The 26,605-nt window shown below is 41.6% G+C and overlaps 2 protein-coding genes across 5 annotated transcripts in view; one reads left to right on the top strand and one right to left on the bottom strand.

The window, feature by feature from the left end:
* Positions 1-25,298, top strand: part of LOC137292843 (platelet-activating factor acetylhydrolase IB subunit alpha1-like) — a 32,822-nt gene extending 7,524 nt beyond the window's left edge. The window contains exons 5-6 of one of the 2 annotated variants that reach the window (XM_067823864.1): positions 14,027-14,058; positions 25,274-25,298. In XM_067823864.1, the coding sequence (XP_067679965.1) occupies positions 14,027-14,058; positions 25,274-25,283 (42 nt within the window). In that variant the 3' untranslated portion in view covers positions 25,284-25,298. Of the gene's footprint in view, positions 1-8,001; positions 16,142-25,273 lie in introns of those variants that run through there. The other variant, XM_067823863.1, reaches the window with a different exon arrangement.
* LOC137292586 (uncharacterized) overlaps positions 18,499-26,605 on the bottom strand; it is a 156,576-nt gene continuing 148,469 nt past the window's right edge. Inside the window, exons 1-2 of one of the 3 annotated variants that reach the window (XM_067823840.1) lie at positions 25,552-25,694; positions 18,499-22,663 (exon numbers count right to left, since the gene is read on the bottom strand). In XM_067823840.1, coding sequence (XP_067679941.1) covers positions 19,590-22,655 — 3,066 coding nt within the window. In that variant the 5' untranslated portion in view covers positions 22,656-22,663; positions 25,552-25,694 and the 3' untranslated portion in view covers positions 18,499-19,589. Of the gene's footprint in view, positions 22,664-25,343; positions 25,490-25,551; positions 25,695-26,605 lie in introns of those variants that run through there. The other 2 variants (XM_067823841.1, XM_067823842.1) reach the window with 2 other exon arrangements.

The following is a 26,605-nucleotide window of genomic DNA, read 5'->3' as shown; positions in this document are numbered from 1 at the left end:
GTCGAATGTCTGCAACAGAGTTTGTTTGACCAAGTTTGTGCAGGACCATGAACTACTGGTCACTCCAGGGTTGGGGTGCACACCTAAACAATCAGACAGCCTCAGGGCACTGGTCTGACTCAGAAGCAAACTGGCACATCAACAATCTCGAGCTGTAAGCCACTGGACATCAATGCTACATCACTCCAACCTACTGATTATTTCAGACAATGCGACGATGGTATGGCTGATTTTGAGACAGGGGACAACCAGGTCCAAGTCCCTACTGGATCAGATGTTCTGCCTTGCCAGTGTCCTAGACGCAAACGATATCGAGGCCAGAGCTCGTCATATTCCAGGTTGCAGAAACGTCCTTGCCGATGCGCTCTCTCGACCAATGAAGCCATCCCCGACTGAAGGGATGCTTCATCCGGAGTTATTTCAGCTCATATGTCAAAATCACAGACGCACGCTGATAGACCTATTTGCCACGAAGTTCAGCGCTCAGCTTCAAGTGTATGTGTCTCCGTTACCAGACCCGCCAGCTTGGCCGGTCGATACTCTGTCGATGTCTTGGTAAGGACTGGATGCGTACACCTTCCCACCGCCAGTACTAGTTCCAGTGGTAGTGGCGAAACTCAAGCTCACGGTGGCGATCTGACTACTTTTGGTCCTGGTGGCCAGCGAGGACGTGGTTCCCAGACTTGTGCCGCCTCGCTGAAAGAAATCCATTCTGGCTTCCACAGTGGGATCAGTTGCTGCGCCATCCCCACAGTTGGACACTGCAGCCAGACCCAGCACGGTTTCACCTATGCGTCTGGACCATTTGCAAATGACATTTCCGAAGTTTTGTGCCCGAAAGTCGCAAGACCCGCTGTTAGCATCACCCCAATTCATGGCGGAGTTTTTACGTTATTTGTGGTGCTCGAGGAAGCTCAGGGGCAGTATTATTGGGACTTACCTGTCAGCACTGAATTCAGTATTAGCTGTCAGAGGAGATACGAAGGTCTTGAAGATCCCCGAATTAATTGCTGTGTTGAAGGCGTTCAAACTGGAGGACCAAAAGGTTAAATTCCAGCCGCCAACATGTGACCTGAACGTTGTGCTGCAGCACTTGAGAGGTCGCCCCTACAAGCCGCTGAACAGGGCATCGTTTGACTTGACAAGGAAAATGGTGTTTCTGCTGGCGTTAGCTGCAGCAGCGAGAGTAAAAGAAATTCATGTGATGTGATGTGACTAGGGTCCGTTTTGAACAGACCAGACATGGTGCTGCACACTTGGGTCTTCTCTGGGATTTCCTGGCGAAGAACCAGCTGCCAGGTCAACCAGACAGGTTATTCACCATCCCCCTTCCTACTGCCATCATCGGACCAGAGGATCGGGAAGAGCAGTTACTTTGTCCAATTCGGACTCTCAGATTATGTATCAAGAAGTCCTCTCCTCGTCGGGGAACTAGGAAGAGGTTGTTCCTGCCTTTTTCTGCGACGGCTAGAGGGGAAGTCACCAGGAACACAGTAGAATTATGGTTGAGGCAGACCATCCAGGCGGCTTACGACGCACAGCATCTTCCACACCCGTCGTCTAACAACCCACATGAGAATCGGGCGTTAGCCTTGACTATGACCCTGCACAGGAACTGTACAGTTCCTGACATTATGGCTGGATACTTCTGGTGGTCCTCTACAGTATTTGCTAGCCATTACTTGCGGGACTTAGCGGTGGAAGATATGGAGAGGCTGCAGTCTTTCGAACCATTAGTAGTTGCACAGCAACTCACGCGTCCTTCCGCCCTGTAAGGTACGACTTTACTTACCTTGGTCTATGGGGGCCTTGTACTTACATGAGAAAAGGGACCGCACCCCTTCGGTGGTTAGTACGTGACCTACTACTCTGATTCTGGTTCCTGTGACCTTCACAAGATTGTTGCGGCAGACCAGCATACAGTGAATCAGTAGTGGTCCGGCTGCCCAGAGGCATATGTGGGATCTTACCACCTACACCACCTACACCACCTACACCACCTACACCACCTACACCACCGTCCTGTCTGTTGTATCCATATCCTGTAGACCTATGGTAAGGTAAGTAAAAAAATTGTTAAAATCTAAATATTTTAGATAATTAAATACTTACCTTACCATAGGGTGTTCAGTCCCTCCCAACGCTGGATGCTCCTTCCCACTACGGACTCTTTGGACTTAGATGTAAAAGTGTAGTTCTCGTGGAGTCTGCGTGCATGGACAGTGGGGAGATCCAGATTCTTCCGTATCATGACAGTAGTCGATTGCGAAGTAGCCATTCAGGATTGAATAGCAATTGAACTCCGTCAGATATCCTACTAAGTGAAGCTTGAGGTAATATGCTATAGACCTATGGTGAGGTAAGTATTTCAATATCTAAAATATTTAGATTTCAACAAGATTATACATAAAATATATAGTGTCACACCTGTCATATACAGTGGCTTGTTGCATTTCTTGACGTGCATTCTTCATTTTTTTATTTGTTACGTTCCTCATCACATTTCCTCATGTTTCTTTTCTCTACTGACTACTGAATATTTTGACCAATACAAATGTTTTGGGTTGAACTTTGTTTGATATACATTTATTTTTCCTTATCTTGACTCATGCTTAATCTCCTCTTCGTTGGCGAAGGTAGTGGAACACCTGAAATCCCTTGAAGTTCCCTTCTAAAAGATGCAGACACTTACCCACCGAAAGCCTCGTTTTTCCCGCCAAATCGGTCACCTGACTAACCATGCTTGTCACTCTCTCTACTCATTGCCTGACAAGGTCGGCTGAAGGCACTTGGTATTCCGAATACGGCAATACGTTTTTTTTTTGTGGTACTTTGTTTATGTATATACATCACAATTTGTTAAATTTGTGATTATTGTGTGTTTATTTAGCTGAGTCTTAGTGTCAGTTGATAAAACCGTGCTTGCAGTGTAGATTACGGCTGTCAGCAGTTGACCCGTGCTTAGTTTGTCCAGCGTATAAGCGCTTATGTTCTTCCACTATTTGCTGTAAATTTTGCTGAAATTTATCAGATTCAGAATTTACTTAAATATTCGTTCTGATCACAGACGTGTGAGTGACAGGCAACGTCTGCTTTCATTAGCCTTGGGTAACTGTTTATCATTAACTGCTGAAATTCATTCCAGTGACCAGTCCGGCCTGTCTCCGGGGCTAGCTCTCAGGTCCAGCGAGTCATCCCCTAGACCACAGAAGAGAATTTCATCGCAGTCTAAGGCATCTAGATTGTCATCATCGAAGACGAAGTTGTCTTCAACGAAGTCATTGCTGAATCAACATACTTCGACGAAGAAGTCCTTCAGCAACAAGAGCGTCCCTCTACAGGAACGACATATCTACGATGAAGCGTCGTTGATTCTACACAACGAGCCGAATGTCAATCAGCACCTTTATCTAGATCGGCCCCGACTGCATCGTCACCGCTCCGGAACCCTTTTGAGGGTCATGAGACCACGCAGAATTCGTCAGCAGCCTTGGTCATCACAGCAGACATTTCTTCAAGTCAGCCATCTTTACACACAACTCAATCGACGAAGGCGCCTTCATGCAACAGTTCACCACTCACATGATGAGTTTGATGGAGTGTTGTTTTGAAGAAGAAAAGAGACTACTATCTTTAAGTACATCGAATGCTGCTCCGTGGGAGCACTCCACTAGATCTGCACACACTCCACAGGATGAAGAATCGTCGTATGCAGGCACCTACTCGTCACCGTCGTCTTTGTCATCCCGTCGCAGTCAGAGAGAGATCACCCCCCCACATCGAGTGAGTGCACCAACCCTCGTCAGTGCAGAAGATCTTCATCAGTCTCCGCAGGTCGTCAAAGGCACCATCAACACTCTCGTCCCCTTCAGACCTGGACTCACATAAGAAAGATTGTCCATCCATCGAATGCGTCACACTCGCGGAAGGATGAAGACAGGTACTACCGGTCATCATCTACCGGAGGAAGCCTTCTTCTCTTGTATGACGAATGGTCTGGACTTAGTCTCGCCATTCAAGGACTCCAACAAAGCCAACACCAACACAGGATGAAGAACAAGGACATTGACCTGTTAACATTTCCGCTGATAGCTCCGATATCTACGATTCTTGAGACATTATTTACGGCATTCAAGTCAACCAAGTTTCAACAACATATGCTACCTTTCAACACTCATTGTTTCTCTCTTCACCATATGGAGCCCTTCATCAGAGCACCAGTTGTAGACGAAGCATACAAGATCATCAGTAGTGCCCTCAACAGATCCTACAAGATCAACGACAAGCGGCTTGCTCAGCTACAAGATGCACCTTCTTAAGACTAGCTTGATCTAGAGCTATCAACAAGACTCTTATCTCAAAGTTCAGCAATCCTGCCAGTGAGGAAGAGAGAATGATCCTGTAAGCACTCGTCACACAGAAGAATGATCAGCAGTTTATGTCCGAACACCTCGCCTCAACTACTGCTTGTGTACTTCGTCGACAAGGTCTCTTGTCCACCTCATCATGGAGTGAGAATTTTACAAGGCCCTTATATCAAGCCCCAGGTAAGCGCCTACCTTATTCGATGGGAAGATTGAAGAGGTAGCAAGGATGGTCGCCCAAGACTCCTGAGAAGTCTTGAAGTCTTGAAGGTGTCTTGATCAAGTCCATCGACACCTTGACAATGGTGCTCAAGCAGACAAGTGAAATGCTACACTAACAAGTCCAAGTTCTCCAGAGACCGGAGAGGGAGAGGTAAGAAGTACTCGAGAAGACAAGTCATCATCGCCCCTACAGAGGAAATAGGTGCCCTCAGACGTCTGGCCGTTTGTAAAAGGACGGAGGAGGAGGTAAACATTGATGATCAGGTTCAGATCGACTGGAGTCATCCACCCCCAGCCGTTCCCGTTCAACTGTCTCATGTGGGTGGACATCTGCAACTCTACTTGAAGAATTGGGGAATTCTCCACGACAATTACATCATTAAGATTCTTCGAGATGGCTGCAAGATTCCGCTGGAAACTACACCGCCGGTCACAAGATTACCAGCTCCCATCGTTTATGAAAAGGATCAACTAGACAAGCTGACCGACACCATAACAACACTGTTACAGAAGGAAGCAGTAGAAGTAATACGTCCACAGAGTCTATTGCCCGGCATTTAGTCTCCAATTTTTCTCATACCCAAGAAAAATTCCAGTGAAAAATTTCGACTCATATACAACATGAAGGAATTCAACAAGAAGTTTCTATGGAAACCAGAGCACTTCAAGATGATACATCTTCCACAACTAAGACTCCTCATCTGACCAGCAGATTATCTCACCAACATCAATCTTCAGGATGCATATCTACACATCCTGATATGTCGAGAATCCAGGAAATATCTGCACTTCCTTTTCAACGGTCAGCACTACCAATGAACAGTCTTATCGTTTGAAATATCTTTGGTCCGCGTAGCTATTTGCTCAGGTAACCAAACCCATCATTAACTATCTACAGCTTAGAGGGCTACGCAGCACTTTTTACCTGGACGACGCATACCAACTCATCAAGAGAAAAGTCAACTGAAACTGCAGTTAGAATTCACCATCAGGCTACTAACATAACTGGGATGGTTAGTAAATCATCTGAAGTTGGGATTGGAACCTCAACATGATTTCAAGTTCCTCAGGATTCATTTCATCACCACATTGAATTGGATTGTCGTCCCAGAGGACCGGTTGGTCAGGATTCAAGACAGGATAAATCAAGCACTACTCTCTCCGTCGACACTACAATAACAGCAGTGTCTCCTAGGTCTTCTCACGTCAGCTCAGGATATGACCAGAAGAGGAAGACTGCTCCTGCACCCACTACAACGCTTCTTGAATCTTCACCTCAACAACAGTGGTCAGATTCCACTCCCAGACAATTTGATGCCATTTCTACTCTGGCGGACTCGTTGATCAAGCGTCTGCGCAGGAACTTATATGTTAGAGTCGGCATTCAACAACCATCTCTACGTAGACACGTTTCTGCAAGGATGGGGTGCGCATTTAGACGAAGAGGATGCAGCAGGGCTCTGGAAGAAGGAAGATCGAGCTCTTCACATGAACTAGTTGCCATCCATCACTGGTCGACAACACTGAGAGACAGGCTACTGATGATCCACTCAGACAACTCAACAGTGGCAAGCAACGGTCAACAAGATTGCCATCTCTACTACACCTGATGTTCCAACTCTTCAAAATTAGTCGACTGTCTGAATCTCCAAATAATAGCATGTCACATACCAGGAGCTTGCATCATCATGGCAGACGCCTTATCTCGTCCTCTTCATCCATCACCAACAAAGTGGATGCTGCATCATGAGTCATTTCAACTAATCAGCCAGACATTCAGATAGCCACAAATAGATTTATTTGCAACAAAGTTCAACAAACAGACAACAACCTTTGTATCACCGGTACCAAATCCGTTAGCCTGTGCAACAGACACTCTCAGCATCCCATGGGAAGGATTAAACACCTTTGCGTTTCCCCCTCCAGTGCTGCTGGAGGTCATCAAGAAAATCAAACAGACGAAGCTGGCGCTTGACTGGACCTCATTTGAACTGCTGCCTCAGAGGATGCTGTTGCTACAGCTGCAAGAATGTCAGAAATTCATGCTCTGGACTTCAATCGCGTGAGATTAGATGCAAGTCTTTCAAGAGACAGCTCATCTAGGTCTACGGTAGGATTTTGTTGCAAAGAATCAAGTTAACAGGATAGACAATTCCACATACCAGCTTTATCTTCAATCCTAGGACCTCATAATAGTCAAGACCTATCATTATGTCCAGTCAGTGCACTGAAGATATATCTCACACGTATCAAGTCTAGAAGACAACGGTTCAAGCGCCTATTTATCCCTATATCTACTGAGACACCTACAGAAGTATCCCACAACACTATTTCAGTATGGATCAGAGCTGTTATATTTACAAAAGCAGCAAGAATCCAACCCACACGAAATCAGAGTCTTGGCCTCTACACTAGTTCTACACAGGAATTCACTATCTCACTATGATAACTATAATAGAGGGCTGCTTTTGGAAGTCAAACACAGTGTTTGCCAATCATTATCTACGAGACGTAGCCACGGAGAACGTCACTGGCATTCATCAGTTTGGGCCTGTCATCATGTTCTTAGAAGGCACTGAGTTTAATCACCCATTTATCACATGACTTGTGGAGACCAGATGCTCTGCGGAGTATAATGGTTGAGAGTCCATGCGCACATCTCGAACAGACAAGCATGAGTGATTGAGACCCTGTACTCGTAATGAAGATACTTGTACATGAAGAAGGATTGCAACTAGTCTTGATTAGAATTTCTAGACATTCAGTTGCATCAGATACTAGTTAATTTAGATATCATCACGTTCCAGTCAACGAAGCCTTCTTCAGCATACAAGTTTGACTGGATGTGATCCCCCCAGAATTTACAGATGATTATTGGAAAAAGAGGACCAAATTATCGCTGTTACAAGTTCCCGTTAGCGGGGTGGGGGGGAATATCAGACATAATTTTGACCGCCTGCAGAATCCAGACTTCAGATTCTGTAAGAAATTAAGCATGAGTCAGGATAAAGAAAAATATGTAATTTTCTGAATAAACTTGATATTTTATTCTTATCTTGACTCATGACGAAAGCCCTCCCAGCCACCCCTCACAGGCACGCTGAATTCCAAAATTCTTTGTGTCAAGCGATTTTATAGGAGAGAGTGACAAGCATGGTTAGTCATGTGACCGATTTGGCGGGAAAAGGGAGGCTTCCGGTGGGTGAGTGTATTTTAGGTCTGCATCTTTTAGAAGGGAACTTCAAGGGATTTCAGGTATCCCACTACCTTCGCCAGGGAGGAGATTAAGCAATTAAGCATGAGTCAGGATATGTATAAAATATCAATTTTATTCAGAAAATTACATGTTCAAACAATTGACTTGAAGTTTTGGTCTTAAATGATAATGACATCTTGCATCTTGATCTCTAATTAGGGCATTCCCCCTCGTGGAGAGAACCCCAACAGCCTCCGGGAAAAGATCCGGGAGATCAACACGAGCCTCGCAGAGGACCTGAAGGATAAAGGGAACGTGACCTTCCTCAACATTGATGCCAGCTGGTTTGTAAATACTGAGGGCAAGATAACACACCACGACATGCACGACTATCTTCACATGACCAGACGTGGATATCAGAAGATCTGTGAACCGCTTCTGGAAGAGATTCAGAACCTTTTGCAAACATTTGTGAAGGTGGAAAGCACATCAGTGGAGACGGTGTCTATGGCTGGAGAGTTGGCTGGCGACAAGGCCTAACTGTTGTTTCATGGCTCACAGTTCAGAGTGGCTGTTCCTTCGGAACCAGCTCTTGAAGATAATGGTCCTGGGAGCCTTGGTTCAAGAGGATAGTGTTTCTAAGGGTCTTCTTTCCTAAAGATATGGGTCTTCTGGAGACTTGGTTCCTGGAGATACTGCTCTTAACGTCTTGCTTCTAGTCATGATTATGGGAGGATATGGTTACAATTCCAAAAGCTGCAGTTTTTGCAGTCATGGTTCCCAGATCCAACCTACGTTCCCAGAGTCAAATTTCCAGGAATCAAGGTTCCAGAGTTACAGTCTCATGTGACTTGGTCCTAGGCATTTCTTGGGATGAGGGTTTCAGAATCATAGTTCTCAAGAATCATGGCTCCCTGAATCAACATGGCTGCAGGACATGTTCTCTGGTGCACTATTAATGCTCTTCGTTCAAATGCATATGTGTTCCATGCAAGCGTGTTCAGATGTACGTCTTAGAGAAGCTTTGAATGTGTCCAGCTCTATGTCAGTTCAAATTTTTCACTCATGGGAGACCATATGTGGAAGAAATTATACACTGATAAAACCAAGGGACCCTTAACTATTGCTACTGTAGTGATATCATTTGAGATTTCAATGTGGTCGCCCTAGTAACTATACATCATAAGGATTCCAAGACTGACCTTGAACACTGATGTTGACAATATATAGTGCTACATGGTTCAATATGTTTTCACATTTTTTTCCCACATACTTTATTATCACAGTACTCTTGTTCCCTATACTCTGAGTATGTCGTTCGTAGTACAATATGTCCTACACTTTGAGTATGTCACTCCTGGTACGATATGCCCTACACTTTGAGTATGTCATTTCTGGTACAAAATGTCCTACACTTTGAGTATGTTGTTCCTAGTATCTTATGTCTTACTCTTTGAGCATATAGTTGCTAGTACAATATGTGCAATACTTTCTCCCTGATACTAGTTCCATTGTTCATCACATGTTTGTGATTCAGTAATTTGGGTTAGTTTAGGACAGTCTGGATAGTTCTTTCAGAATGAATTAATCAAGTAATTAACTGAGTTTGTGTACAGTTTCATGAATGAAAACTGTTGTTAACGTGATGTTGTTAACATGTTGCCCTGCTCACAGACAAATTTGGCCTAATGAAGACAAAGTAAGAAGAGATGTTATTGTCACCAGTACTTTTGTCCTGCGGAATATTGCATAAAGGATTGGGTAAATGTAAGCAAGCTACAAATATAATTGTGATGTAATTGTAATATCAACATGGCATATACTGCACTATACATGTATCGTTGATGTCAATATCTGAACTAGACCATGCAATAGTTAAGAAGCTTCCTGTAACAAAAAAAATCTAATTAATCTCAATTCAGAGAATTTGTTGTTCATTATGAAAACAAGCTGGAGGATATATTTTTTCAAATTGTCTTGGTAGAAATTGTTCAATTTAGAAATGCATAGTATCAAATTCATCATATATCAATTTATTGAGTCTGTCATTATCTGATAGGTATAATTTTCTGTCTTACCTTTTCTACAGCTAGGCATGAATGGAACGATGTTCAGAGCTAGAAGCATTGGCCAGCTGGCTACAGGCTTGGGGTGGATGGTATAATGTTCAAAGCTAGAGGCATTGGTCAGCTGGGTACAGGCTAGGGGTGGATGGTATAATGTTCAGAGCTAGAAGCATTGGTCAGCTGGTTACAGGCTTGGGGTGGATGGTATAATGTTCAGAGCTAGAAGCATTGGCCAGCTGGCCACAGGCTTGGGGTGGATGGTATAATGTTCAGAGCTAGAAGCATTGGTCAGCTGGCTGCAGGCTAGGGGTGGATGGTATAATGTTCAGAGCTAGAAGCATTGGTCAGCTGGCTGCAGGCTAGGGGTGGATGGTATAATGTTCAGAGCTAGAAGCATTGGCCAGCTGGCTACAGGCTAGGGGTGGATGGTATAATGTTCAGAGCTAGAAGCATTGGTCAGCTGGCTACAGGCTAGGGGTGGATGGTATAATGTTCAGAGCTAGAAGCATTGGCCAGCTGGCTACAGGCTAGGGGTGGATGGTATAATGTTCAGAGCTAGAAGCATTGGCCAGCTGGCCACAGGCTAGGGGTGGATGGTATAATGTTCAGAGCTAGAAGCATTGGTCAGCTGGCTACTCATGTTATCATTAGTTATCCTTAGTTATTGTTAAAGGTGGAAGACTTCTGTACATTCTGGAGTTGCTGGATTTGATAATTGTTTATAATGTATCTGAACCCTTTCTGTATTCCTGTAAATATGTAGTATTGTTGATGTATTTGTGATGGATGTATTGGCAAAAATGTTGAGCATTGTGCAATAAGTGTGCAGCAGTTATACCTGATTTTCTTCTTGATGTTGGACGGGCACATGTTGCTCAGGGTTGCTCTAATTTACTGTGCAGGGTTACCTCCATTGAGCACGCATGAAACCAGTTTTTGTGGGTCCAAGTTTCAATTCACCTTGACAGCGTCAGCACGATAATGTTGCAAATTTCAACAGATGTTTCACTAAAGCAATAACACTGATGAATCTTAGAGCATAGTAGTAGCTGTTCATCTCAAAAACATCTATTCAAAACTCTGAAAAGGCAAATGACCATTTTGTGATCTTTAATCTATTTGCAATTTTTGAGTTAGAGCTATACAGCATATATCAGTCACAGTTCTGTCAGGTAGAAGCAACCCCTACTTGCCATAAAAGGCGACTGTGCTTGTCATAAGAGGTGACTAACAGAATCAGATGGTCAGGCTCACTGACTTGGTTGACATGTCATCAGTTCCCAGTTGCACAGATCGATGCTCATGCTGTTGATCACAAAATTGTCTGGTCCCAACATGATTATTACAGACCGCTGCCATATAGCTGGAATATTGCTGAGTGGGGTGTAAAACTAAACTCACTCACTCACTGGAAGTACATTTGCACTTGCTTTGTTTCTATGTAAAGGTTGGCTTCCACTGCTATTCACAACTTTTCGTGGAGCACAGTGGTGTAGTGGTTACCATGCTGGCCTCACACCCCAAAGGCCCAGGTTGGAATCCCAATGGAGACACCATACATTTGTGACCTGGGACTCCTACTGTGTTGTGTCCCTGGGCAAGGCACTTCGTCCACATTGCAATCAGTCCACCCAGCTGTTTAAAATGGATACCTGAAAAGCGGATGTATGGACCCATACTGTCGTGCTTAACACTTTGTAGCAGCTTTGAAAATACAATTCTGTCAGACTGATAATGTAACGCCAGAAAGCAGCATCGCATTGGATTCCAGGCACAAAAAGTATTATTATTATTATTATTATTACTATTATTCACCAGTCACAGCTGATTCAATATAGTCATTTAAGTAGTGGCTGCCCAGATAGTCCAGAGGTTAAAGCATTCACTTATCACACCAAAGACTGTACGATTCCCCAAATGGGTATAAGGTGTGAAGCCTGTTTCTGGTGTCTCCTGTCGTGATATTGCTAAAATATTGCTAAAAGTGGCATAAGCTAAACTCATTCATTTTAGGATTCCTACAGCTGTGACCAGAGTAGCATAGCTGAATGTTCTTCTTTTTAAAACGCATGACTATTTGAGCCTTCAGCAACACATTCTAGTTATAAGACAGTGAGTGCTCTCTAGTTGTAAGACGGTCCAGACTCAGTTACTTGCATGTATACTGTCTAGTCCAGACTCAATTATTTACATATATAGCTGAGTTTGTCTTTTAACAACAAACATAATCCTCCTTCAGTATGTCAGTCTCTTGTTCATCCTTTTGAGGAGACTTTTCTGTTCGCTATGTATTGTGATATGACACATTGCCCTGTTGGGCTTATGCTGGTTCAGGAATGTGTGGGTCATCCCCCTTCCTTCCTGTAACAAGCTCAGAGGATGCAGTTGGTAGCACGATTGAGTGGCTGTGTAAGTGGCATATAATAATAGTGTGGGTATTTGTATGGCGCCAAGTCCAGGTACTAATAACTGGTCGTGGCGCTACAATAGTATATGAGAAGATAGTTAAAACTATATATATAGCAGACATAGAAAGACGACTGAACATAGGAAGTCTGATTATAGACATGATGAAACACATGGATTTTTAAAAAAGATTGAAATGAGTCCAAAGATTCAGTATTCTTGATGTGAATGGGCAGGGTGTTCCAGGGACAGGGGGCTGTCAGTGTGGTGGTTGAGTAGCCTAGTTGTGAAAGTGTTTGCTAGTCATGGGTTCAGTTCTCCACTGGCTCAGTGTGATAAGCTTACTTCTGGTTTCCCTTGTTGCGATTTTGCTGGAATATTGCTGAAAGTGGCATCCATCCCTACTCACTCATAAATCATAGTATTTCATTCAGTATTTTCATTAAGTTGAGTCAGCTATTGCTGATTGGTACCTCTAACTGCCAGATCTAATGACAGTGAAAAATCTCTGGTTCCATTTCCCTGGCTTTGTGGAAAATACTTCTCAGCCTCTCATCTCATGCCAGTATCTACTGAAAATAACAATTTCTTTCTGTTTGTTTAGTTTTAAATGAATCTGGACATGCTTCACAACCATGACAGTTTTGAATTCTACTTGCATGACAGCATCTCAAAGCAACATCCTCGTCAGAATTTGATTAGTTTATATTGACCACTAGTGGAGTTGATGTAAAGTTTGAATCTCAGCTTTTGAAATGCCATAACACCAACAATGAAAAACAAACTGATCAAATCATCCCTAGTGCTGGTGGCAACTCCTGCCCCCGGATGTTATGTTAACATAATATTACAGAGACCAAACACAATTACCTTGGTTGTATGGAAATAATCATATGTATACAACCAATCAAAAGTTAAGACTCGCTTGAAACACTCACTATATGTTATGTATGTTTCTATGGCTATAAAGAAGATGAATTACTCCACTAACTTATGCGAACATTCAGCAGATTAATTGCACAAGTATCTTGCATCAATATGCTGTTAAATGTGCAAATATCATGCATGTGTACAGCTACATTTTAGCATAAATATTTGATAAGAATTTGCCATTTTTCAACAAGTTTCGTCACTTACTGTACACATAACAAGAATCTCTTCATTATTATCAGTATATTTTACAATACATCAGTTCATATAAAAACAGTACCTTTAAACAGTATGTATTATTTTGCAAAATCTTGTTGAGGACAGTTGACTGAAGTAAGTGGCGACATTTATGCTAGTGAGTATGCCTTCTGATGGGAAGTATGCATTGAAAGTGATTCATTAACTGAAGTATGTTCTCTCTCCCAACCCCCCACTTTTGCTTTAACCTTGGTGACTCATGTGGATTTGATATAGTTCAAATCTGCCTGTTGTTGGTAGTAGCACTGACTGTAAAAATCCCACATTGTAGTGAAGGAAACTTAAAGAGACCATAGACTGTTATATCCTGTATTTTTATTTGGAGGAAAACTGGTTTAGCATCTGAATCATATTTTAGCTTGCAGCAGTAGATGCACAATCCAGTCAGTAATAGGGAGTCCAATCATTCAATACAATATGAAGTTCAGGGTGGCCAATTTGGGTTGTGTTATAATTGTTGATTTTATTTTATATATTTTAGAACTTTTTTTCAACATCAATACAAACTAAGTTCCAAGGCCTGCATGTTAACATTCCATTGCTATTGTCAGTACTCAACTACTTTACTCTGTTTGAATACATAGGTATACAAGGTGAAGGTGGATCTAAGGGCAAGGTTTGTATGTATGTGTCTGGTTTATTTAGCTAGCTAGTTTGTTGCTACTGTCCATCTTTGTGTGACTTCTCACATGGGAATATTTGTTATAACTTGTAATGAAATCCAAGGAAAGCTATGACAGATGTTTGCTATTTATGATAAATTATTAATAGATTGACTGAAATATGTACCATGAGGTATGTGGGTAGAGGTTTGGTGTTTTAATATAACATTTCTTTTCAGTTAGTGGCACATGACAGCCTGTCATCTCCTTTGTGGAATTGTGTCCCAAACGAAAATCAATCCAAACTCACTCACTTATTCACTCACTCACTCACTCACTCACTCACTCACTCACCACTTTTGTCAGTGAAGTAAAGAGAACAAAATCTTTCAGAACATGTACCATGTCAAGGGAACAATTTACTTTTCAGGTAAAATCTGACAAATTTAATATTTTTTTATCATTTCCTTAACAGATTGAATCATCTTCTTTTTTTTTAAATCAGGCTGCCCCTAAATTTCAGTATGGTTTTCACATTCATTTTGATTGTATGAATTGATTCATCAAAGAATTCCATATATGTTAACTTTTCTGTTTTTTGTCTTAAATGTGTTTGCTCTGGTTCAGTTTCTAATGGCTATATATAATAATTTCTCACATGTCATCTTAGCTGAAGTGTACATTTATATTTGCTGTGTTATCTAACAGTTTTTATTTAACGTCATGTTCAAAGCATCTGGAACCTCTTGCATGGGGCAGGCTTTAAGTGAAAGCAGAGTTGTGTCCCTTTAAGAAACAATATGGTGGCTACAGAAGGTAAAAGTAACCTCTATTCATAGTGGTCTTCAGTCCACTGTTTCCTGCCAGTCTGACGAGCACCGTTTCCTTCTTTCCTTTCTTCGCAGACACAAAGTTGAGGTTTATGTTTTGTGGGGCATATGTCAGCATGACAAGATGGAAGTAACTGATTTACTTGTTTATAATTTTGTCGAGAGAAATTACAAGTCATCTGTCACATTTACAAAAACTGAAATTTTCAAAGACATCATTGGTGAGGTAAATATTACCTTCCTGTTTATCAACTAGCATGAAGTCAGGGTTAAGGTTAGATTAATGTTATGGTTGGACTTGATATGGCGATATTACAGTGCCTGCATCATGGAAGGGTTCCATATCATCAAATATCTGTTGTAATCTTCATGTTAGATATTTTGTTTCTATGTGTTTGTTTGTATTTCTTCAAGTGGTGTTTATTTCTTGTTTAAGCTTAAAGCTTACCGAGGTTGCAATTTTGTTGATATTTTTGCCAGTATTATTTTCATATTTTCTTTTACAAATTTGTGTCACATCTAATGTGAAGTATATCCTGTTGAATTGCTACAGGTGAACATATTTATGATGAGGACTGTATTCACTGCATTTCCCACCTTGTGAATGTCCGGGGCCTACACAGTGCAACTCTTTACTCTACTTTGAGCAGAGGCAGCAGCATATAACTGGAATAGCATTCACTTTAGTGTAAAGCCAACACCTTCACTCACTCATGTTGTTTCAAAAACAGAAGTATTCAAGCTGAGTTGATGACTGTTACGTGAACTCAACAGACAGATCTACTTAACATTTCCTAGCTTGATTGCGCTTTAGTCTGACCATTGACCTTGATGATGATGATGATGATGATGATGATGATGGTGGTGGTGGTGACAATGTTGTTTCGTTTAGCTATCAAGGATATTAAAGCAGTCACTTTCGTGGTTTTTGTCAGGTGTTAATCATAACTTTGACTTTGAGTGGACATAATTCATGAAGGATTAAATCTATTTCTTTCTTTGGCATATGTTTTGAATACAGTCCGCAAAACAGGAAATAGTCAGCTTCTATTTCCCCACAAAAGGCTCTCTTATTTTTTGATTGTATGAATTAGCTTTTCACAAGCAAGTACACGTACATATGTATGGTTTTCTCCTTCTACAGATAAGGCCATTATATTTGTTGGATCATTGATTTCTTAAACCTGTTTTCTTCAAAGATGCGAAATTCTTTTTCTAAAATTTGCACAGATGAAAAAAATCAACTATAAAATATATGATACTCAAACTGACGCTAGACTCTTATATCTTCTCTTGCACCATCTTTTGACTTTGACCTAAAAGAGTATGTGAACAAACAAATATGAATATTTTAGGACATAATATCGCATAAAATATTTAGTCAACCTTATTCTGGGCAAAGTGTAGAGACAGATAGGCTGTTAGAGGCTAAGGCTGATCTTGTGCTGCCTTAGTTTAAGTAATGCCCCAGTCAATGTTGTGTACAATAAACGTGTATATATCCCGACACATGTTTGTCGTTGAACCTACCACCTCAGTGGATGGAGCATCAGTCTGGAAAATAGGAGGTTGGAGAACAAGTCTGACCTGAGGGTCTGCAACTACACAAACTGAAGGTGCTTGTACTGTAGCCACTACTGAAGAGCTTATGTCACAAATAGTCACAGTACCCAAATGTATATCCCGAGTCACAGACTGTAACTGCTGCCATATAGCTGGAATGTTGCCATGTGCTGGGGTAAATAACACACCGAGCCGCTAACCAAACAGTATAACCATATAAGGGATTGTTCATATTTTTTGGCAAGAGGGGTGTTGAAGATTTTTACTGAGGAAATGTGCAGTGTGAAAGATCCACACCCCCACCCCAACCCGTAAAAGTTGTGTACAGTGGAAGTGACCCAGGCCAGCATGTCATGTACAGTGACCCCACCCCCTTTCCAAATATTTTTACGTACAATATTGATATCCCCCAGCTTTAAAATATCTCTCTCTCTCTCTCACGCACGCACGCACACACACACACACACTGAATGGTCCCTAAACCAAATCACCTTGCACTTTTTAACCATCTGATCTCATTGTTAACAATGACACCATCAGTTAAAAACAAGGAATAATAACAGTGTTTTAATACATTCAAACAATGGAGTTTCAACAGGGATCCAAGCTAAGCAATGGTCCAGAATATATCCCTACAGACACATCAAATATTTAGTTTACAAAAATAGTAGACTATTTCCATGATGTGATGGAGCAGTTGTTTACTTGGTGGAACATCTACCCCACAATAACACACATATCACCACTACACCACCCTGGGAGGAGCATCTCTCAAAAACACAATAACACTGAAGCAACATTAGTATGATCCCCTCAAGTCTTCACCCTTACTGAAGCAACATAAGTATGATCCCCTCAAGTCTTCACCCTTACTGAAGCAACATTAGTATGATCCGCTCATGCCTTCACACATACTGGAGCTACATAAGTATGGCCCCTTCAACTCTTCACCCTTACTGAAGCAACATAAGTATGATCCCCTCAAGTCTTCATCCTTACTGAAGCAACATTAGTATGATCCGCTCATGCCTTCACACATACTGGAGCTACATAAGTATGGCCCCTTCAACTCTTCACCCTTACTGAAGCAACATAAGTATGATCCCCTCAAGTCTTCATCCTTACTGGAGCAACATTAGTATGATCCGCTCATGCCTTCACACATACTGGAGCTACATAAGTATGGCCCCTTCAACTCTTCACCCTTACTGAAGCAACATAAGTATGATCCCCTCAAGTCTTCATCCTTACTGGAGCTACATAAATAGGATCCCCTCAAGCCTCCACACATACTGGAGCTGCATGAGTATGTCCCCCAAAAGTCGTCACATTTACTGAAGTAACACATGTATGATCCCCTCAAGTCTTCGAACCCACTGAAGCTACATAAGTATGTCTCTCCTCAAGCCTTCACACATACTGGAGCCACATAAATATGGCCCCCCTCAAGTCTTCACCCTTACTGAAGCAACCCAAGTATGATCCACTCAAGCCTTCACACATACTGGAGCTACATAAGTATGATCCCCTCAAGTCTTCACCCTTACTGAAGCAACATTAGTATGATCCCCTCAAGTCTTCACCCTTACTGAAGCAACATTAGTATGATCCGCTCACGCCTTCACACATACTGGAGCTACATAAGTATGGCCCCTTCAACTCTTCACCCTTACTGAAGCAACATAAGTATGATCCCCTCAAGTCTTCATCCTTACTGGAGCTACTTAAATAGGATCCCCTCAAGCCTCCACACATACTGGAGCTGCATGAGTATGTCCCCCAAAAGTCGTCACATTTACTGAAGTAACACATGTATGATCCCCTCAAGTCTTCGAACCCACTGAAGCTACATAAGTATGTCTCTCCTCAAGCCTTCACACATACTGGAGCCACATAAATATGGCCCCCCTCAAGTCTTCACCCTTACTGAAGCAACCCAAGTATGATCCACTCAAGCCTACACACATACTGGAGCTACATAAGTATGATCCCCTCAAGTCTTCACACTTACTGAAGCAACATAAGTATGGCCCTCTCAAGCCTTCACTCTCAACAATATTCACATGGTGCAACAGGCACTTTATTTTATTGAAAATTGCTCCAGAACTAAAACGTAACATCATCCTCTGAGCAGATTTTCTGTATTTGTTTAAGGGGGAGGCAGGAGACACAAGAATTTGGCTTTACACACTCCACCCATGTCAGGAATCAAACGCATGTTTTCGACATGACAAAACTTCAACCATTAGGCTACCCCACCACCCAAGAAGTTATCACAAAAAAAAAGAAAATAGAAAATTCCACCTTGCACAGATGTGGCCAACAACTTTAGCAAGAAACTTTGCACTTCATACAATTGGTCACTGCCTGGACACTGCAATACCTGCCACAGGAAAACAAGCACTCTGAGAGAAGTCAAAACATAATGTTACTAATAACACAATAAGCAGCTGCTCTTGAAAAAATATATAATGTTTCTTAACTCGACAACTGTAACACATTAAACAAACACTTGACATATGTTACAAAACTGTATCCATTACCACACTCAGTCTAATAATCTTGTAGTAACCTTCCAATACTTGCCACTCAGCACTTTTGGGGGTTGGTCAGGTGAGCCCATGGTGGCAATGTGCTTCAGTTCAGAGCACAATATATAGAGCAGGACATCACCAAAGCAACTGTAACTTAGTTTAAGGTTTTCTAGCTCACAAGTGTTTCACCTTTTAGAGCATTGTTTATTTTCTAACATTTGTGGTTATTTTTGTTTTCTGATAAACCCTCAGACTTCCCCTCCTCATTACCCAGGACTATCTGAATATCAAACAGTCAGTGCCAAAGTGTCACCTGAAGTTTCAAACAGAAGATTACTTTTCCTCTTACATAAGGCATGTAAACCAAGTTAAATCAAACTGCCATTTATTTAACTTTTCAGACTAAGCCAACCATCCCACGTCAATGTTAAAGAGAAAAAATATTCAATTGAACAAATATCTTTTGCATTATATTTGAACCAACTCTAACTAGAAATTCATAAATGATGAAATCAAAGAAACTTTGCCATTTGTGTGCAATCAGTCAGAAGTAAATTTTATCAAATTAATTCAATAAATGTCACATGATAATATCTACTACTTGATCTCAATAACCTTTTACTTAGAGTCGACAGTTTTGCCTTCTTGATCGAACTGGGCAGTAGAGTCAAATAACTCAGGCATTTTAGAAACAAGTTCTGGGTGATTTTCTTGGATGTGGTTTGCCAGTAAATCCTTCTTGTCAGTTCCGTAACCACATCGAACACATGGGAACGGTTCACTGGAGTGGAGCTGCATATGTGACCGAAGCTCAGATTTGTTCCCAATCTCCTTGTTGCAGATTCGGCACTTGAGGACACGGTCCCCAGAATGCCAGAGCGCAACATGGCGCTTGAGCCGAGTTGGAGTGTCAAAACTCTTCTCACAGTCGCTGCACTTGTGATACCGGCTCCGGAAGTGGGTCTTCTTATGGCTTGTTAGACCTGAGTTAGATGTGAATCTCTTGCCACACAGCTCACACTCAAAAGGACGCTCGCCAGTATGGATACGCATGTGGATTTTTAAATCAGCTTTCCTTGCAAATTGTACACTGCACTCCCCACAATAAAAAGGCTTTTCCTTGTTATGGAATGAACTTACATGAGCTTCAAGCGGTGCCTTTTGGGAAAATGCCATGGGACATTTATCACAAACAAATGGTTTTTCACCAGTGTGTACTCTCATATGGACTCGGAGATTGGCAACATGGGGGAACTTCTGACCACAGGATCCGCATCGGAAGTGCTGCACACTGAGATGTTCACTGACATGGGCTTTGAAAGCCTCTGCTGACCTGAATACAGTCTTTGTGGTACAAACACTACACTTGAAAGTCTTACAGCGAGTATGAGAAATCACATGGTCTGCTAGAATCTTCACACTGGAACATTTCCTCTTGCATGCTGGACAGAACACATTCTTTAACTTGTGCTCCTTGTTGTGAGCCTTGAGTTCATCAGCCGTTGAGAACTTTGACTCACATGTACCACAGATATAAAATGCATTTTCCAGATCAAGCAACTTTTTCCTTTTCAAAAATGGAGATACCAGAGTTTGCACACCTTGTGCTGAGTCTGTGGAAGGTCTGGGGTCATCGAGATATATGCGTTTTCTGCCAGTATGCACCCTTGGCTTCCTTCTGTTGATACTGAGTTCTTCGGGTGTCACATTGATATAGCATTCAGAAGTGATGTCAGTCTGAACCGTGACAGTCCTGGTCTCAGGGCAAGGTTCACTGGAAGACCGCCTGTTCACAGTGGCCACTTCATGTCCACAGTTATCAATACTGTCGATCATAATGCCTTCTTGGTCTTCCGCAACAGCAACATCTGCACGCTCATCTCGCTTCTCGATCTTCACCTTCACGGTGTTATTAAACAAGTCGCCATCAGAAATGTTCTTCTGCTTCACAATCTCAACCACAGAATCGGTTGCTGTTCCTGATGTTTCCTTGCTAGGTTTATCTCCGCCAGACACTCGATGTTCCACACTCTCTCCTTGACGGGAGCGCCTTGCTGCTTCTGTGACAACCACATTTGATGATTTGATGGCAGCTGGCCAAAGTTTTGAATATTTACGGTTGGATGTCTGGGATCCTGCAGAATACATCATCGGTTTCTCTGACGGTTCCACCTTGATAGCCATCTCGGTAGATTCTGAACGATCTCCTATGGCAGACTTTGTGTGACTGGCTGAGTAGCTGGTGAGGAGATCACGCAGCTGAGTTGGATTGAGGGTGTCGGAGTCAGGAAGCACCACCATGTAACATTCTCCATTCTCAGCCTTGATTTTGCTGTAGATGTTCCTCTCTGGAGGAAGTTTCTGTGGAGGGTTGCGACTATCCGGGAGGATGGTTGTAGTGTAGTTGCTGGCACCAGCTGGAGATGAACCTGGTAATGGCTTCTTCAGTGGAACCGCAATATATTCCGTGGTGTTTTTTCTAGTTGGCACTCGCATCTGTGTGATTTTTCTAGGGGAGGATGTGACTGTCTGCACGCTACTGATGTTGGAATCAAGGCCTGATAAGACATAAGGCTGGTTGTTGGCATCTGAGCCAATCTGCAACTGATGGATGTTGGGATTAAGACCATCATTCGTCTCCAGACATCCCTGGTTTATTACCAACTCCGCGATCTGTGCTAGTGACACGAGGTTCTGTGATCCATGAGTCTGATCAAGCAATACAGGATTCTGAGATTCATGGGTCTGATCATCCGTCACATGGTTTCTCTCACCAGCTTCTGTTGGAACACAAACTGGCTTGCTATCTCCATTGTTCTTCATAGCAATGTACTGCTCATTGATGAGACGGACATTCTGGATGGTTGCATTGTCTTCCGGGATGCTGATAAGATTAGCACTGCCGTCGCTACTGTTAACAACAATTTCTGCAATCTGTGCCAGAGACTCAAGATTATATCCATCAGTGAGTCCTGACACTGTCACAGTTTCCGTTTCTCTTCCCGGTGTGTCAATCTGGACCGTCATTTGGACATTTCCAGAGTCCGCCAGTACCTCCTCAGCTCCAGCAAGGGTGATTGTATGATACTGACCATCTGTGGACATCACCTGGAACTGCTGCTTGTCACTCGGGGTGATGCTGGACACTGCACTCTCCCTCAGGCCGTAGCTCTCTGTACTGGCCTCAGTTTTGATGTCAGTTGGAGTGATGGTGTGCAGGCTTGCATTGTCAGATGGGGTGATGGTATGCAGGCTGGTGTTGTCAGAAGGGGCAATGGTGTGCAAGCTGGTGTTGTCAGATGGAGTGATGGGGTGCAGGCTTGTATTGTCTGACAATGTTATGGTATGCAGGCTGGTGTTGTCAGATGGGGTGATGGTGTTCAGGTTGGAGTTGTCATCTGAAGAGATGAAAGTATGCTGGGGGTCCTGACTTCCATCCACTGCCATCAGCACTACAGCTGCATCAGATGGAACATCTACACTGTGCTGGTCGATGTCTAGCAGCATTGATGCCCCGCCACGATGAGTGCTGGTCATGTCGCTGTGATGATTTATACTCATAAAAATGCCTGCTGCTCCTGCCTGTGATTGGTTGTGGAAGACAGAGGTCTCACACTGCTGGGATACATCCATTAAGGTGGACGCTGCTTCAGAGTGCTCAGGCTTCAGGGGACTTGTGTCCATTCTGATTTCTGGAAAGGAAACACATGCAATAAAAACTGTAACCAAAGATGTGTTATGTGGCAGTGTTATTCATTGTCGAACAATTCAATGTGTTATTACAGTGTTTTTCATTGAGGAACAGTATTATGCTTTATTATACTGTTTGTATTAAGACTGAGTTAAGGACAGATTTCTTGTTTACTTTGAAGTTTCAGCATGTGAATCAACATGTAGCACATTACATACTCATCTTTATGTATTGTTGGATATTTTGTGAATGATTTTGCTAGGTTGTGAAGAGCATTTTTGTTAATTAAATCATTCACATTTCTATCTCTGAAAGCGTTGTAAGTGTTACCTATAGCAGCTGTTGCCCAGGGTGGCATGAGCCACACTGCATAAAAACAAATGCAGACATTGAGTTTATTCACACATATCAAAATTTGCCTGATGATGGTTAACATGAAGTTTACTGTAAACATTTTACTGGTCAACAGGACCATGCATGATGCATCATACATTTGGGATAGAATTTATTGTTTTGACTTTCAGAAACATATCAAGTTTTCTGAATCCTGTACCTGTTCCTCAAAATTCTCTTATAATGTAAAATAAATGAGTGCAAGCCAAGAGTTAATAGGCATGAAATTTTGAAAGTAATATAATGAGATCAAGCACACTGTCTGAGATAAAATTCTCTTTATACTTATAGCCCAAAATAACAAGCTCTGAGATAAAAGCTAATCTAAAAAAGATTATATTTTTCAGTTAACATTTCTGATAAGGAAACTGTGAAATATCATTTCAAAAGATCTGGTAAAATTCATTCGCGAAAGAATTGAAATGACTGTGTTGTCTTGCCGAATGTTCATTCCATTTAGGTCTAAGTAAACTACTTAGTCTCAGTTTTATTTGTTACACTGCTAAACTGAGTGAGTTTAGTTTTACGCCACTCATCAATATTCCAGCTATATGGCAGCGGTCTGCAAATAATCGAGTCTGGACCAGACAATCTAGTGATCAACAACATGAGCATCAATTTGCGCAAGTGGGAACCGATGACGTGTCAACAAAGTCAGCGAGCCTGAACCCCCCCATCCCGTTAATCACTGCTTACGACAAGCATAGTCACCTTTCATGGCAAGCATGGGTTGATGAAGACCTGTTCTACTCGAGACCTTCACGGGTCCTGCTATACTGAGTCTAACAAACCCTTGTAGAAGGTTGTGTCACCTAAACGTTTGTAGTGACCTATCAACCAGTCATATGCGAGACAGATGAATGGATTTAACCAATCTGACAACGGCTAATATTTAGGGCTCAGTTTTTCTTTGTCCATTGATGACCCTGATCTCTCAACAAACAAAAATCCACATAAAACACAGATATTTGACATGAAGCTTAGCAGTTTCTAATGACATGCTTACTATTAGCTTATATTCTCGCAGGATAACATCCTGGAATGTTGACAAAAACACTATTTTCAGCAACTGTTTACTAACTATTGTGAATAATGGCATCCTCCATGTGTATCACTCGGAAGCAGTTGTGTGGTAAATAGCATCCAGAATCGTTCCAGTGCAAACTTTATGCAGGTAAATGTTCAAATGGTATGTGCGAATGTTAACTTACCCAATTTGGTAAGCTGTGTTCTTATTGGTCTGCTGAAACAGTGTTTGAAATTTACTTTGGTCCTGTGGTCACCAAGACCATGAAATTATACGTGTGCAGTGGTCACCAGTGTATTTTGTATTGATAGTTTAATAAAATCTATGATTGTTCTTTTGGACTAGTGCACTACAAACCGATTATTGTCCACTCACTGGTCCTGTGGTCCAGGTGGAAATTTTGAATGGTTTCTGTCCATCTCAATGGGTTAGCTGACACAACCTTCTACTAGGGTTGGTTTGTTTGACAATGCATTGCAGTGTAACGAATAATACTGAGCCTAAGTTCACTGAGACAGTTTTCATGAAACAGCCAGGTTGGTTATAACCAAGCTGATACATTGTGGTGGCTCACCGGCAGATCACAGATCTCAAAACATCATACACTTCCCATGGCTATAAATATTTGTCTCCTTCCTTCAGAATTAAAAGAGGGCAAGTCAGTCTAAATTTTATATTGAAGTTGAGGTGTGGTCAGTTTGGTCTATCACTTTGTGGAACAATGGAAATGACTGAGAGCTGGAGCAATGACCGTGTTTTAAGAACTCTACAGAGCTATAAAATAGGAATATCATCAGGATTCTATCATTATGTAACATTCAAACAGATGTTCTCATTGTTAAATGCATTAAACTAAATGGAAACAATATGATACATCTTACTGGTTCACATACATAATATTGCAGCTAACCTTAACTGAAAACGTACATTTTATATATATATTTGTGACAAAAAATATTGATATAATCCAAAATGTAGAACACATTTCTGTATAACTTTGGTTTGCAAACACATTTGGTGTCTTTTAATCTAATGTAATCATATAATAAAGTATATTTCACGAAAGAATATCCTTTAGGAGGAATTTGCATTGAAATATGAAGTTTCTCCTAATATCGTCCTACTAATTTACTGGTATGCAGGTTGTCGTGAGCATTCAAATATTGAGTTGTGTCCCTTATTGTTTTTCAGTGTCGTCTGACAGAAGACACAGATTTCTTTCGAGGCAAGATAACTAACACGTTAAATATAAAACACTCACAGGGTTCAGTCTCATCAATTTGCCTGAACTACGCCTGGGGTCAACTAAACGCTAATTGAGTATCTGACCATGGGAAGGAAATATTTATCAAAACCAGCACGCCGAGCAATGGAGGCCAAGCCCCGAGCAGAAGGGTCCGATCTCAAACTACCATGATTTACAAAGCCATTCTGAGTTGTTTTGCAAATGTAAATCATCATCTACTTACTAGATAAGCAGATTTCTCTGAGTAATCTCGACAAAGCGTCGTTGTATCGAGTTATTTATATCTGAAAATGTGTGAACATTTCAGACGCCATTTTGAAAGCGGGTAGCAGTTTCTCCTACGTCGTTACCTCCCCTTAGAATCTGGTCTGTGTTTGGGCGAATACTCAGAAGGTTACAAACATAGTTTTACCTACTCAAGCAGCGCAGATCGTTTGATGAATCTGTACATGTATTACAAATATTTCTCTGTTTCTGTTATCTGTGTAATGATGATGACCTCGCACAGTTGAGCAAATGCAAATGTGAAAAAATCAATATACAGTGATGTTAGTTTGAGCAGGGATAATCTGTATATAGCCTCCCTGATTTGACAAATGTAAAGCTGGTGATGTGTTTCCTTTAATGTTGTTTATCGCCGCAATCGGCAATTAGGTCGATTTCATGTGGCAGGTGAGCCAGCCCAGTTGTAGCACACTCACTACTGTACGACGTTATGCAGTTAGTGATGGAGTCTGGAGCCAACCGCCCAGTGATTGATCCAATGAGCCACCACACTTTCTGGGTATGATGTCAATAAAACATGCCTCCGATCCTGATTACTCGATTGAGCTTAATCCACACACCCCTTTTCTTAATCCATGTAACGATATCAACTTTTATATCAAAACATGAAGATATTGTTGCAGTGTACGATAGCTTTATTTTATTTCTGAATATTTATCTAGAATGAAATTACTTATATAAAAATTCATTTTATAAAGAATTCTTGTTATTAACAGTCAAGGTAAACTTAGCCCCAGTGTTATTCGTTCTACACAGGGGCTAAGTTTACTTACACTGTGTTATTGTCAAAATCTTTTTTTACGTGTGAATCAATATTTTTTCTTTGATTCCTTTTTAAAAGAATTTAATTAATGTGTTTGATTCTACACACTGCAGTTAATATTGATTTTCATACTGTATCTAATATCCATACTAAAATATCTTTATGAAAAAAACACATATGGAATGATAAAAAATAACAGTTTACTTTTAAGAGAACTCTTGTGTCCAAG

The sequence above is a fragment of the Haliotis asinina genome, chromosome 1, assembly GCF_037392515.1.
Source record: "Haliotis asinina isolate JCU_RB_2024 chromosome 1, JCU_Hal_asi_v2, whole genome shotgun sequence".
NCBI lineage: Eukaryota > Metazoa > Mollusca > Gastropoda > Lepetellida > Haliotidae > Haliotis > Haliotis asinina.
Note: the sequence above shows the minus strand (reverse complement) of the source record. Positions and strands in the feature narration are given on the sequence as shown.